This window comes from Drosophila sulfurigaster, chromosome X, assembly GCF_023558435.1.
Source record: "Drosophila sulfurigaster albostrigata strain 15112-1811.04 chromosome X, ASM2355843v2, whole genome shotgun sequence".
NCBI classification, from domain to species: domain Eukaryota; kingdom Metazoa; phylum Arthropoda; class Insecta; order Diptera; family Drosophilidae; genus Drosophila; species Drosophila sulfurigaster.
This window is the reverse complement of record NC_084885.1, coordinates 13,364,051-13,379,741: the sequence shown is the minus strand read 5'-3', so window position 1 is coordinate 13,379,741 and position 15,691 is coordinate 13,364,051. Positions and strand designations below refer to the sequence as shown.

Genomic DNA, 15,691 nt, shown 5'->3' with positions numbered 1-15,691 from the left:
TGTCCGCCATGTCCGCCATGTCCGCCATGTCCGCCATGTCCGCCATGTCCGCCATGTCCGCTGTGTCCGCCATGTCCGCCATGTCCGCCATGTCCGCTCTGTCCGCCATGTCCGCTGTGTCCGTCTTGTCCGCTATGTCCGCCATGTCCGCTCTGTCCGCTATGTCCGCCATGTCCGCCATGTCCGCCATGTCCGCCATGTCCGCTATGTCCGCCATGTCCGCTGTGTCCGCCATGTCCGCCATGTCCGCTATGTCCGCCATGTCCGCTCTGTCCGCCATGTCCGCTGTGTCCGCCATGTCCGCTATATTGTGGAGTTAGTATTATCAAATTTTTACACCAATATGTACTTACGTTTCAAAATTCGACACGCCCATTACAATTTTTCCCCGCCCCTTCCGCCCTCAAAATTTTGAAAAAATTGTATATTTTGAGCAATTTTAGAGAAAAAGACCTCATTATTGGTAGACATAATATAAATCCTAGCCCGAATGTGCTAGGATCAAAAAGATGGAAGTTATTCACAAAACATTGATTCAGACGGTCCTTCTCTCTATTTCCTGCAGAGCACAAATCGGTATTAGGTTATTTGAAAAAAAAATATGGGAATTGCGCCAGTTGTGCGGAAAATGCAGAAAAAGACAACTATTGACGGATTAAGAATTGATAACACTACAACATACAGTTGAAGTTATTACTCACTTATGCTAACTTCATTTTCAAAATCCTTTCCAAAGATGAAAATTGTTCTCCATACTTTGAGGGTGCAACAAGGGCGTTTTTTCGAAAACAAGCAATATCTCGGGCATAACCCTCCGAATTTTAAAAGCACACATAGGATCGCAAGGACGAACTCTATCGATCAAGATCAACAAAATGTGGGGTCATCTAAGATATCAACATTTGTAATTTTTGTCAGTCAGTCTGGTCTGTCCGCTATGTCCGCCATGTCCGCCTTGTCCGCTATGTCCGCCATGTCCGCTCTGTCCGCCATGTCCGCTATGTCCGCCATGTCCGCTGTGTCCGCCATGTCCGCCATGTCCGCTCTGTCCGCCATGTCCGCCATGTCCGCCATGTCCGCCATGTCCGCTCTGTCCGCCATGTCCGCTGTGTCCGTCTTGTCCGCTATGTCCGCCATGTCCGCTCTGTCCGCTATGTCCGCCATGTCCGCCATGTCCGCCATGTCCGCCATGTCCGCTATGTCCGCCATGTCCGCCATGTCCGCCATGTCCGCCATGTCCGCCATGTCCGCCATGTCCGCTATGTCCGCCATGTCCGCTGTGTCCGCCATGTCCGCCATGTCCGCTCTGTCCGCCATGTCCGCCATGTCCGCTCTGTCCGCCATGTCCGCCATGTCCGCCATGTCCGCCATGTCCGCCATGTCCGCCATGTCCGCCATGTCCGCTCTGTCCGCCATGTCCGCTGTGTCCGTCTTGTCCGCTATGTCCGCCATGTCCGCTCTGTCCGCCATGTCCGCCATGTCCGCCATGTCCGCCATGTCCGCCATGTCCGCCATGTCCGCCATGTCCGCCATGTCCGCTGTGTCCGCCATGTCCGCCATGTCCGCTATGTCCGCCATGTCCGCTCTGTCCGCCATGTCCGCTGTGTCCGCCATGTCCGCTATATTGTGGAGTTAGTATTATCAAATTTTTACACCAATATGTACTTACGTTTCAAAATTCGACACGCCCATTACAATTTTTCCCCGCCCCTTCCGCCCTCAAAATTTTGAAAAAATTGTATATTTTGAGCAATTTTAGAGAAAAAGACCTCATTATTGGTAGACATAATATAAATCCTAGCCCGAATGTGCTAGGATCAAAAAGATGGAAGTTATTCACAAAACATTGATTCAGACGGTCCTTCTCTCTATTTCCTGCAGAGCACAAATCGGTATTAGGTTATTTGAAAAAAAAATATGGGAATTGCGCCAGTTGTGCGGAAAATGCAGAAAAAGACAACTATTGACGGATTAAGAATTGATAACACTACAACATACAGTTGAAGTTATTACTCACTTATGCTAACTTCATTTTCAAAATCCTTTCCAAAGATGAAAATTGTTCTCCATACTTTGAGGGTGCAACAAGGGCGTTTTTTCGAAAACAAGCAATATCTCGGGCATAACCCTCCGAATTTTCAAAGCACACATAGGATCGCAAGGACGAACTCTATCGATCAAGATCAACAAAATGTGGGGTCATCTAAGATATCAACATTTGTAATTTTTGTCAGTCAGTCTGGTCTGTCCGCTATGTCCGCTGTGTCCGCTCTGTCCGCTGTGTCCCCCATGTCCGCCATGTCCGCCATGTGTCCGCTATGTCAGTCAGTCTGCTATGTCCGCCCACAAAAATCTGAAAAAATTTAATATTACGGACACCTGCGGAGTTTATATTATAAAATGTTTACACCAATATGTACTTACGTTTAAAAATTCGACACTTCCCATACTTTGAGAGGGCAACAAGGGCGTTTTTTTCGAAAACAAGCAATATCTCGGGCATATCCTTCCGAATTTTCAAAACACACATAGGCACGGTCGCCATTCCAAAAAAAAGTTTTGTACCCAAAAAATTTGGAGCAAAAATGTACCAAACACCACCACCATATCCACCAGATATAAATTTTGTATCAGTTAGAAATTTAACCATGACTAGCACTGGAAAGTAACGCATACAGTGTTAATTGAGAAAATATGTATGCGCCAATGTAAGGCCCACTACGTAAACAGTTATAGATTGTGAATCACAATTTGTGATTCAGCCAAATTTCTAAGTGAAGAAGAACATGCCTTCTAACTTGCTTTCTAATGAAAACCTTTGAAAATTTATACAATGGTGATCCTAATGATATAATATCCCAATGGAACCAACTCCGACTTTCTTTAAATCAGGGAAAAAAAAGATATACGTAAATTTTGGACAGACATTGAAAGTAAAAAACGGCGTTGACGAACCGCTATTCAGGAGCTTAATAGAATTCATAAACAACTTGATTTCGTTGCCACACAACTCTGGTGCTGCAGAGCGAAAGTTTTTAAAAATTTCGGTAATGAAAACTAAATTGCCAAATAAATTTGAATTTAAGACACTAAATAACATAATGTATTGCAAGGAATTGATTGATTGTAAAGACATAACATAATGTATTGCAAGGAATTGATTGATTGTAAAGACCTTCACTATGTTTGGTCTACAAAAGACTGTTCATTTTTAACAATTAACTAAGATATTTTAAAATTTTTTTGGAATGGCAACCGTGGTTACAATACAGATTATTTCATTTTCAAATTAATAGCGCCATCTAAATGTGGCATAATACTATTCAAGTTTTGTTGTTTTTCATTATGTTTGAAAAGTATAATTGATTAAATGAAATTTCTGTTTTTGTTTTCTTTTTTATAGTAAATACTATACTAAAAAAATGAAATATGAAATAATAAAAGATAATTTTAAAAAAAAAACGTTAACAAAATATAGTATTAAAAAATACCGAAAAAAAATGTGGTACATTTTTGCTAAAATTGGTGCATTTTTTCAAAATTTTGGTACACAACATTTTTTTTGGAATGGCAACCGTGGTTACAATACAGATTATTTCATTTTCAAATTAATAGCGCCATCTAAATGTGGCATAATACTATTCTACAAGCGCCATCTATTGCACAGTTTATAAAGCTAAAATAAGTGCCATTCGCAGTGAATGGATTAGTGTTTCGGCTGGCACTTTAGATTCTAAAGTTTAGAAAGAGTGCGGCCAGTTATGTTAAATTTGAAGCTGCCACATGTCAGCGAAAAACAGCTGTCTCATACAAAGCGTTGCCACCTCATATGAACATTTGACATTCATAATTGGAGATGCAACAATCGATTAAAAATATTAAATTGCTTTAGCTCGTTTTTTTCAAGAATAACTTTAAAAAAATTAATTTTAAAAATAATCTTAATTATAAAAACCTTGCATATTTAAAAGCAATGAATAATTTTTACGTTTATCCGGTGTTATTACAAACAAATTTATAAATAGAGGAACATTTTCACATTTAAAAATATTAAAAACTAAGCTTACGAGAATCTGGCATATACTTTTGAAATCCATAAATGTATTATCATCTGTTCATATTTATATTTTATTATGCACATGTATTAAAAAGAAAAACAATAATAATTAAAATAATATTATTATTTGAATTTTTTACGTTAAATTGTTCGTTCCATAAAATGTTTAAATAAAATATACTAAATAATATATCTTTCGAAAAACATCGATATATGCCACAGAAAATCGATAAGAATAAACGATCGCGCCAACCCTTTCAACCCATCCCTAGTGGGCGCTTTTTTAACCGTTATAGTTAGTCGCCGCCTGATGTCTGTATTTTGCAAACTCATTTTTTAATTGCGTGTTTTTCTTTGTTTGTTCTGTTTTTTCATCATTAGATTTCGCAATGTGGTCATTAATTATTGCAATATTATTAAATAGTGTGTGGTGCCGCACTGTGCACACCGCAGCACTAATCGACGATTGTCCGACACTCGACAATGGCGACAGTCTGTCGCAGACGCAGTTGCTCGATCGCCTCACACACGGCTGTCGCTACGATAGATTGGAGCGTCCGCTAACCTACACCCAGGATGGATCACGTTTGCCCGTGGACGTGTATATGCGTGCGTACATATATTTCATGCAGAATCTGGAGGCACACGATCTGCAGTTCAAGATCTTTGCGCTGCTGCAGATGCGCTATCTGGATCCTCGTCTCAATTTTCGTCATGTGTCGCCTAAACGTTTGCAACCCATACTCGGTGAGCAACAGCTGCGCGACTCACTCTGGATGCCGCACATATTTCTCGCCAATGAGCGCGACTCCAGCATACTGGGTAAGCAGATTCCCACATTCCCACATTGCCATAAGAAACTATTAATGTACATATGTATGTAGGTACATCGGAAAAGGATATACTCACATCTATATCGCCGGATGGCACTGTCATTGTCTCCACGCGCATTAAAGCCACGCTCTATTGCTGGCTAAATCTGAAGAAATTTCCCTTTGATGAGCAACATTGCTCCACCGTGCTCGAAAGCTGGATGTACAACACATCGGAACTCGTTCTGCATTGGGAACAAAAGCGTCCCATTACCTACGATCCCGAACTGCACCTTACCGAATTTCTGCTGAAGCAATCGTGGTCAAATGAGACCGTCATCAATGCCGATCTCAGCGATTTGCGTCACGGCGCCTTTGCCGGCAATTACAGTTCGTTGAGCTTCACTGTGCATTTAACCCGTGTCGTAGGCTTCTATCTGATGGATTACTTTCTGCCATCCATGTTGATTGTGGCCATTTCGTGGGTATCGTTTTGGCTGCAAGCGGATCAGGCGCCGCCACGCATCACACTTGGCACCAGCACGCTTTTAACATTCATCACACTTGCCTCGGCTCAGGGTGAGTTAGAGAAACACAACACATATGTAAGAAATCTCCTCGAATATGTAATGTGTCATGAATTTTCGCACTCTAGGCAAAACGCTGCCAAAGGTCAGTTACATTAAGGTGTCGGAAGTGTGGTTTTTGGGCTGCACCATTTTCATCTTTGGCAGCATGGTGGAGTTTGCATTTGTGAACAGCATTTGGCGGCGCAAACACAATGTGCCCATCAAGAAGCTAAACAGCAAGCACATCCTCAAGTCCACACTATCGCCACATTTGCTGCGTCGTCGCAGCCACGCCAGATCCAGATCCTTCTCGGGCAGTGGACGCCCGATGGACACCAGTTCACTGGGTGGCAATTTGCCATTCAATAACTATCTAACCGTCAATTTGCCCATTCAAACCATACCGGAGGGACAAGTCTTAGTTCGACCCGCAGTGCCCAGTCGTCGACCCAGTCTTCATATGCTCAGCAGCACGAATCGCAAACTGGATGTCACCTTTGTGGAGAGTGCTTTAAATACTGCCCCAACTTCGGGTTCGGCTGCTTCTTTTGCTTCAGCATCAAGTGTGCCCAGCATTGATGTGCCCGATATTAGTGTGTTCAACAATAACACAGCCGAGGAGATCGACCACAAGGAGGAGATTGCCAATAACGGGTGGACAACGTTAACACCCCAGGAGATTGCCATTTGGATTGATAGACGCGCTCGCTTCATGTTTCCCTTGGCCTTTTTGGTCTTTAATATGTTTTTCTGGACATTTGTCTATTGTATTTGAATCAATTTTCGTTTTTATTTCTTTTTATTTTTTGTTAAGATATTTTTATGTTTGATTAAATTTATTCAACGATTTTGCATTTGGTATTTGGAAATTTTTTTATTGTGTGCACTTCCTTTAGTAATATAACTTGCTGACCCTGACTCAGGGTAAAATATAAGTTTAATGAATATGATACAAAAGGAGGCTTCCTTTTTAATGAAAGGATAATTTGAGAACAGGGAATTTAAAGCAGTGAAATCCTGACTATTTCAATTTAAAGACTTTCTATACTTATAGACAATGATTATTTATTATAAATAGATTTGTCCGACTCATCATACTTGCAATTTAATAAGAGTTTTACGAGAAGCTCAACAAGGTCCACAGGGTCCACATGGAACTTGGGGGCCACACGGGCCGACTGGTCCACAGTGTGTGTTCCAAGGCGTAGGTGCACAAGGATAACAAGGTCCACACTCTGGCGACTCATATGGACAAGGCGGCGAACAAGGTCCACATGGTCCACAGGGTCCGCAAGGTCCATTGCTCAAGGGACCACAACCGGTTCCACATGGTCCACAAGGTGCGGGAATGTACGGTCCAGATGGCATTGTCAAGCCACAAGGTCCACAGTTTGGTACTGCGCATGGTCCACAGCGTCCCGGTCCACAGGGTCCACAGGGCCCACACCGTGGCGGTCCACAAGGACCAGCAGGTCCACAGGGTCCACAGGGACCACAAGGTGGTCCACAGGGGCCACAACGAGTCTCGCACACTGGATACTGATTGGTGGAGAAGCAGGGCAGTGGACAACATGCGCCACCTGGAGCACATGGTCCTATTGGACATGGTGGGCAAGCGGCACTGGGCTTGTAGTTGATGGGCCCATTTGGATAGCAGCAATACTCGCGCGGCGGCGGGATGTCTATGGTCTGTGGCTTGGGTTGGCACAGTATTGATTGGCATACTTCTCTGGGCTCGCAAACTCGCTTCGGATAGCAGACGACATAGGGATCCGGTATCATGGATGGATAGTATATGACACGGGGCTCCCGAACCATTTGTGAGACCCAAATTAGCTTTGGCACTTTGATAACTCGCGTGGCATCCACAACTTTCGGCACAGTGATCTGTCTGCAGCGATTGACAACCATGGGCTCGGGCACGATCTTCTCTGTGAAGACAACCCGCTTCTTGCATATGAGACGCGGAGGCTGCTGCACAGTTATGCACTTGGGGAAAGGAGGCGGAATGCGAGGAGCACACTGCGGCAAGGCTTCCAATTGCGCGGCATTGTAGCACTTGGGAGAGCACTCGAAGGGCCCACAGCAGGGGTCGCAGGGGCTGCAGGGTCCACAAGGAGAACACATTTTTAATTTAAAACAATTAAAAAAGGGGATCGAAAATAATTTTTGTACAAAATTTGGAAAAATATAAAAAAAATTTTGTTTTTGATAATTTTTAATGCTGGTCGAACTGAGACTGGAGAGAAACTGAATATTTTTCCGATATACTCGTACAATGTTAGCTCTCAGCCGAGAAGTCAAGGATTGCTAGATTGAATTTTTTGTTGATACAACAAGACGTTACAATACAGAATATTTCATTTTCAAATAAATAGCGCCATCTAGTGATGTGGCATTTTACTATTCTGTAAATCACCATCTATAGCACAGTTCATGAACTTTAAAACTGTATCATTCCCAGTGAATGGTTAAATGGCTGCGCTGGCGTTGCCACTTTCAAAAAACTCAAGCACAAATTAAATTATTATAATTATAATAGGGATATAGGGATGATATTATAGGGATGATATTATATTTTTTGGTCGATAATATGTACAAATTCTCGAAATAAATTATTCAAATAAAAAAAAAAAAATCATCATTTGAAAGACCATCGATATAGACATACAAAATCAATTTAAATACAACGGATGCGCCAACGATGTTTATCCATCTATAGTGACTGTATCTGAGTGTGCACTTTAGCAACTAATTTTTGAATTAATTGATTAATTTGTGAGGCAAACATAATGTTCACTTTAAAAAGCAAAGCAGCAAGCACATTCTTAACTCTCCACTGTCACCACATTTGTTGTGATGTTGCAGCCACAATAGATCTAGGTTGAGTCAATTTTCCTTTACATTTTTTTTATATGTTAAATATAATTTTAATTAGCTAACTAGATTTATTAATCGATTTTCCATTTGGAATTTAAAACTTTGTAATTTTGCGCCATGATTTTAGCTCACTGCAAATCAGTGCTGGGCAACGGCAATTGTGTATTTTGAACGTTCTGCAAAGGGAGACAGCACCTGTTTGACAAGTTACAACCACTATGCATGTGTTAGAGCAGCACGACTATATGCGTAATTCAAAACAATATTTTTTCAGCACATACGCGTACACACACACACACCCAAACAATAACATCGGGGGCCCCAAAAACGCTCGTTCGCTCGCGACCGACAACGACGGACCAAAAACTTCGTCGTGAATGGTAAATGAAAAAAAAGAAAAAAAAATAAAGTGCAGTTTTAACCCTACGCCAAAATAAAAAAAAAACAAAAAAAAATGCAAAGAAATTAAACAACAAAAACAACACGGTAAAGCAAGTGCAAGTGGCAAACATAAACAACGGCAGCGCCAGCAGCAAGAACAACTAAACAAACGCGGATCAGTGTGCCCGTGTGTATGTGTGCGTATATGTGTGTAGTACTGTGTTGTTATTGCATTGGTTAAAAAAAGAACACAAGGCAATTGAAGCTTTTTGGATGCGTGTAAATCGTAACCGGTAAAAAAAAGTTAGCCGCCAATCCCGCTGTGTCTTCGACCTCTTCCTTTTGCACTTCCACCGCGTCTCGGATGCTGCATGTGCAACAGTAAGCACGAGACGTAGTAAACAATAACACCAATAATATCAAAAATAATAATAATACTAAAAGACGCTGTGAACACGTTGTCCTGCCCCCGCCGCCTCTATCAATCTGGAGCAGCATCATGGACACTATTTGTAGGCTGTGTTTTCAGACAGCGACGGTAAGTTATTTATCCCAATAAACAATATTTAATATATAAGAAAAATTAAAGCCTTTATTAAAACACAAAGCAACAAGCTACAAATATTGTGTATTTTGTTATTTTTATTGATTTTTTTTTTTTGTATGTTGTCTCTTATTTTTACGGGGGAAAAAGCACAACAATTGAATTTGTGCGCCGATTTTGCACTACTGCTGAGGCTGCTGCCATTTCTTCTTCTTGTTCTGCCGTTGCTGCATCGTCTTCATCAGTTGGGTGGGGGTTGAAAAGCGCGCGCACATCTCGTCGTCGACCCCAAAAGGCAAAAGTTTGGCTCGCTCACACGCACATGCACACATTGTACACACATACTCACAAATGTATCTAAACAGGTATACACACATACATTTATTTCAATACATACATACAATGTGTTTGTGGTGTTTTTGTAGACCCCTGCCCCCTTTCCCTCTCTCCATCCAACAAACTATTGCTGGGGTTTATTTTTAGCCAACTCAGCCAAAGTTGCTCAAGCCGCTAGCTTGAAAATATACGAGAGAAAAAAAAACAGACAAAATCAAAATAAATAATATTTTTACATTTCATTCCTACTCCTTTTCAACAAAAGAGCACAAAAAAAACGAATTGACAAAAATTCCGCCAAAGGCAGCAGCAGCAACAACAGCGGTGTGCGCAGCAAGGGGTCACAACACAGCGAATAGGATGGGGAAGAGGATCGCAGCATAAGCCAAGCTTTAACGCACACACACAGGTCCACATATATATGTATACAAGCTCGTCCACATACATATGTACATACATATGTGTTTGTGAGAAGACAAAAATAATAATTACTGTAAGCGCAGCTTTGCTTTGTCACATTTTTATTTCGGCCCCCTGCGCAACGACGCCACTGTGCCAGCAAAACAAAACAAAAACGAAAGAATAACAACGCTATAGAGAAAGAAAAAAATAACATGAAATGAAAACAACAAACGAACCAACGCTGTATTCGGTCGCTGTGTGGTTGTTGTTTTTATTTATACCCGAGACATTCATATGGTAGAGGGGTCGTCTGTTAGTTTTCCAGACTATAAGCATTAATGTTTAACGCAGGCAAATCAATTTTATGTTTAAATAAATGTTTAAATATCAACAATTCTTGCTGGCGTTTGACAAAAAAATTTAAAAAATACGCAATAAACAATTACAAAATTATGGAAGAACATGTCTTGGGTATCTGCAAGTCGAGCGCACCCTACTTTGTAGTTTTCTACTTGTTGTTGTTATTGTTCAGTGCTGGCATTTTGGGTACACGTGTGTATGTATTCGTGAGTGCATGTGTGTGTGATGAGTGTAAGAGCTCCTTGGTTTGTTATTATTAGGAGGCGACGGTGGGGGAAGGGGAGTGTGGAGTCTCTCCCGAAAAACAAGCGTTATTATGTATCACTTTTTTTTCTTCTTTTCGTTTTTTTTTAAGATTATTTTTACCAACACACTTTCTTTTTATTTTGTTGGTTTTCCTTCAACATTGCGCATGCCAATTTTAAGTTTCAAATATTGATGATCTGTTGCCATTTTTTAATCTCTCTCACACTGCTTCTTTTTATCTCTCTCTCTCTCTCTCTCTGTGTGTTTACAGTTATTCCAAGTGCCCGGCTATAGCATACCAACGTGCGTGCGCTGCTCGGAACAGTTGACAAGCAATTCAAACTTCCATCAAACGGTGCGAGGAGTGCAGGATGCAGGCGCCGCTGCTTCTGTGGCGGCCGTTGCAGTAGCCGCTGCCGCTGCTGCCTCGACGGCAGCAAATGACGCCACCGATGCGGTGGCAGCGCAGTTGACAAATGGCAGTGCTGTTGCTGCTGTTCTGCAATTACAGCAACAGCAACAACAACAGCAGCAGCAGCAACAACAACAACAGCAGCAACAGCAACAATTGCAATCATCGAGTTCTTCCGAGAATCTCCAATCGCAGGACGATTCAGAAGATGTAAGTGAGAGTGTGAAAGAGAGACCGTGTGCATACACTAATAGAATTTTACAGCGACCGAATAGTGTTGGCAAACGACGCACGCACACACACTCACACACACGCAAATGGATTAACTGCAGCTCCTGACGGCGCTGCACTTGTTCGTTGTTGTCTTATTTATTGTTGTTGTATACATATACATATGTACATATATATGTATTTACGTATATAACTGCAGATTACACTCATATGTACATGCATACTATGTGTGTGTTATTATACATATGTATGTATGTATGTACATTCATAGTTCGTTTCCTTTTTCTTTAGCTTGCTTGTGCCTTTCTTTTTCACACCGCTGCACTGAGAATATTGGCAACAGCAACAGCAGCAATAACAACAACAACGCAAATGCCCTAATCTTCTCCGCTGCGCATTTTAAAGCATAGCAAGTCATTGAAGTTATATGTAACCGAATATTTGTATACATATATTACTACATATGAAAGTATGATAGTTAAGTTGAATAGTTTTTATTATTTATTATATACAATATTGTAGATTCAACATTTAGATATTAATAATATTTCGCATTGCTTAGCAGAGGAAAACAGAAGCAAATGGTAATTGTAGAGTATTCAGTATTCGCCTTGCCGATATTTTATTTCCTTTTCTTCTTTTTTTTCCTTTATTTTTATTTTGTTTTGTTTTTTTTTTTTTCATTAATATCTGCGCTGTTTGCTTGCCTTTTTCTTGCTTTGCTTTTCACGACGGCAGCAGAAGAAACAACAACAACGATAGCAACGTCAGAAGCAACAGCGACGCCAACGTCGACTGCACGACGTTTTGTGCGCTGTGTAAAGCGAAAAAAATTCATTTTCAGTTGACGCTTTTGTGTGGGTGTGCGTGGCACGCAAAAAAAATAAGCAGCAATACACAATTTATCAAAAAAAAAAAAAAACGACACATAAAAAGTACATTTCCATTAAACAAATCTTAAAAAATTTTGCAAAGAATTTGCGCACCGAATAATTGAAATTTACAAAATTTTGGCCGCCAGCGTGTTTAGCGTAAGTTGATTGTGCGTGCGTGCGTTGATGCCACGCGAGTGTGTGTGTGTGTGTGTGTGAGTGTGATAGTAGCAATTAGTAAAGCCGCAAAAGCTCCCGCAAAAATGCAACTCTAATTCTCTTTCTGTCTCGCTCCCACTGCCGCTGCCTCTGCCGCTCTCATTATACATAGGTGGATCTGATATTCAACGAGGAGGGCTCCTGCCCGCTGTGCAACAAGACCTTCTCGCGCAAATCCTCGCTCATGACGCACATACGAAATCATTCAGCGGAGCGCAAGTTTGTCTGCAGCTATTGCCACAAAGGTATGATATGCAACATATGTATGTGCATACAATCATATTGTATACATATGTATGTATATGTTTTAAGGATGGAGGCGTGGTCGATACACAGTGCAAATGCGATAATTTGATATTTTAAACATGTCATCGATATCGGTTCAATGTTTAAAAGATCCCTGCACTTTATATTTTGTTGTGTATTTACTATGTATTTTTTTTTTTTTTTGTTTATTTTTTTTTTGGCAATTGCAAGTTATTCATTTTTGCTTTATCTTGCAGGCTTTACGCAGGCAGCAAATTTGCGCAACCACGAGCGCATACACACAAATGATCGACCATATCAGTGCGTCGATTGCGGCAAAACGTTTACCCAAATCACAAATTTGAACAATCACCGACGATTGCATACGGGCGAAAGACCCTTTGTATGCAATGAGCCGGAATGTGGACGAAGCTTTGCCCAGGTTAAGTATCGAGCAATCTAGTTGAGAATGAGTGTTGCCAAACTGCTAAAAGTCAAATCTTGTTTGCAATATTAATTCATGTGATACAGAAGCCAATTAAGCCTAAACGTATATAGCTTATCATAAACATAACATTGTATTTAGAGGTAAAGGTTTCAAAAATGTTTAAAACCCCCGCGAACTTATAAACAAAAATCATACAAGTGGTACAAGCTTGATAGCTTTTCATAAAATTTATTGCATTGATCAAGAGCCCAATAATTAAATAATCGATAAAATGATAGCAACTGCACGTTATTGATAACGACTTGAAGAGCTGAGCATTCATATAACTACTGATATCGATAAAAAAAAAGTTTTTATTAAAAACGTTCAACAATTTATGTACCTAAAATAATAAGTGGGGTTTTTTTTCTATTTACTCTTCGCCAAAACATTATGTTTTCTTTAAGAAAATCGTTATCTTAAGCTATTAATCTTTTGTTATCATAGTATAACTTCGTTTGCACTTTTAAATTATTCAAATTTATTTAGTAAATTATAATTGGAAGAAAAGCCACAGGCAGAAAAATGATAGTAATTAATCCATAGGTTGTTTTTAAATTGATAAAAACAAATTGTTTTAATTAGAAATTCGGAAATATGACTAAATTGGCAACACTATACACTATATATTGTCGTTTAATAGAACTGAATCATTGACACTAATAATTTTTGTGTTGCAGGTTACCAATCTGAACAATCACATGAAGTCACACCACAAGGTCCAGCAATACTGCTGCAACGTGTGCAGCAAGAAGTTCACACAGGTCACCTCACTCAATCAGCATCTGCAAGCGCATGCCGGCGTCACCGGCTATTATTGTCCTCGATGTCCGGAGAAGAACTTTAAGCTACAATCGCAGCTGCATACGCACATGAAGACACATGGACTGGCGTTTCCATATGAGTGCAGTAAATGCGATGAGAAATTTCTGCAACAATCGCATCTCGATCAGCATTTGAAGATGCACGATGAGTTCAAATTCAAATGCGACATTTGCCCCAGTAGCTTTAATCAGGAGTCGCTGCTCAAGAAGCATGTGCAGCGTCATGTGGAGGGTCGCTACTTGAACTGCCCGGTGGCCAATTGTGCCGAATCGTTTGCGGTGCGACAGCATCTATCCAAGCATTTGCTCACCAATCACTCGCATCACGAGCTGCCGCCACCGAAGCGCTCCAAAAAGACGATCACACTGCAATCGCCACAGCAACCGCTCGCCATGATTGGACAGCCGCTATCGTTGCAACACACGACGGGGCAGCGTAAGCAATGCATTACTTAACCAATTTGTTCGATGCCACAATTGATTTACATTTTGATTCCATTTTCCATTGAACAGGTGGTCGACCGCCCAAAAACAAGAAAGCCACATTGGCAGCCACGGCAATTAAGATCGAGATCAATGAGCCGTTGCACAGTCAGCATATTATCAGCAGTGCCAGTGGCCTTTCCATACAGCAGCAGATCAATCAGCACATGCAGGCGCAACAGCAGCAGCAACAACAACAGCAACAGCAGCAACAACAACAGCAGCAGCAGCAGCAACATCTTCATCTGCCAATGGGCCAAACGGTCAAGGCGCGCTTTATACCCACAAAATAAAAATTAAAGAAATCGAACGAGAGACAAATGGGCTCGAGTTCGACTGCGACAGCGAATGAAAGAAAAAAGAAGAGAGAGAAACAAACAACACGAGAGTGAGTGAATCAGAATGAGAGTGAGAGCGGACATATCTGCGGCTCAGTAATTGTCTTCGATCGGTCTGGCGTTAGCATCTTCATCATAATCTCCCCCAAATCAACTCTAGCAATAGTTACACAAATTTTGAACAAAATAGTATCACATATCCATGGAGCACATACATAACCATATAACCATATGCAATATACGATAGCAAATAGTTCAAAACTATGCAATGTGACTGTGCGCTGAAACGCTAGCTAGAACCCTTCAAATGTTCCACAGAACTGCCCTATATTTGAAAAGAGGAAAAACAACATTATTTCAAGAAGATCATACAACATTTATTTAGTGACTCATTTATTCGAATTGCTTTAACTTCTTTGTAGATATACAATATTGCTGAAGATTAAGATATTACAATTATACCTAAAGTGTTTTAAAAGAGAGTCTTCAAACAAATTATGAAAGTTTCCTATTTAAAAAATATGTTGTATGATACACAAACACCTCAAGATGAGTATAACCTTTTGCTAATTTGAAAGGCATGGAGCAAAATAGAGTTCTAATTTGCGAGCGTGCACCGTAGCAAGTAAACGTTAATTGAATACGATAATAATCAATGGTTCGGTGTGGGCGGATCGCTTAGATGCCAACTGTCAGTGGCGATATTGCTTGGACTGCAATTGAGGCTGCTGGTTCGGTTTCTTCACGTCTTTCCGCTGCAGCCCCTGCTTGACGCCCGGCGCTCCACCCGCCCGTTCTGTCGCTTAACCAAATCATACAAAAACCAAAAAAAAAAACCAAAAAGGCTAAAGAAAAGCAAATGAAATACATATATAAATCTTACATGAAAATTTTCAAGATAAAACCAAAACAAAAAACATGAATGGGCAATACCAGACGACGATGCGGAGATGTAACGTAAATTGAATACGTTAAACAACCAATTGTAACTT

At 40.8% G+C, this 15,691-nt stretch overlaps 3 protein-coding genes across 4 annotated transcripts; 2 read left to right on the top strand and 1 right to left on the bottom strand.

The window, feature by feature from the left end:
* Positions 1 to 4,342: 4,342 nt before the first annotated feature.
* LOC133847724 (pH-sensitive chloride channel 2) lies at positions 4,343 to 6,299 on the top strand. Its single transcript, XM_062282918.1, has 3 exons — positions 4,343 to 4,879; positions 4,942 to 5,448; positions 5,525 to 6,299. The coding sequence occupies exons 1-3, from the start codon at positions 4,447 to 4,449 to the stop codon at positions 6,211 to 6,213; spliced, it is 1,629 nt and encodes a 542-aa protein (XP_062138902.1). The 5' UTR covers positions 4,343 to 4,446; the 3' UTR covers positions 6,214 to 6,299.
* Positions 6,300 to 6,491: 192 nt separating this feature from the next.
* On the bottom strand, positions 6,492 to 7,680 carry LOC133847725 (DBF4-type zinc finger-containing protein 2 homolog). Its single transcript, XM_062282919.1, has one exon. It carries the CDS (start codon positions 7,563 to 7,565, stop codon positions 6,567 to 6,569), a length of 999 nt encoding a protein of 332 aa, XP_062138903.1. The 5' UTR covers positions 7,566 to 7,680; the 3' UTR covers positions 6,492 to 6,566.
* Positions 7,681 to 8,627: 947 nt separating this feature from the next.
* Positions 8,628 to 15,522, top strand: LOC133847795 (zinc finger protein 239). Of its 2 annotated transcripts, XM_062283020.1 has the most exons (6): positions 8,628 to 9,237; positions 10,859 to 11,209; positions 12,434 to 12,566; positions 12,825 to 13,009; positions 13,735 to 14,314; positions 14,392 to 15,522. In XM_062283020.1, the coding sequence occupies exons 1-6, from the start codon at positions 9,199 to 9,201 to the stop codon at positions 14,652 to 14,654; spliced, it is 1,551 nt and encodes a 516-aa protein (XP_062139004.1). In that variant the 5' UTR covers positions 8,628 to 9,198; the 3' UTR covers positions 14,655 to 15,522. The 2 variants fall into 2 exon arrangements, with proteins under 2 accessions (XP_062139004.1, XP_062139005.1); XM_062283021.1 differs by lacking the exons at positions 8,628 to 9,237; positions 10,859 to 11,209 and adding an exon at positions 12,093 to 12,261.
* Positions 15,523 to 15,691: the final 169 nt, after the last annotated feature.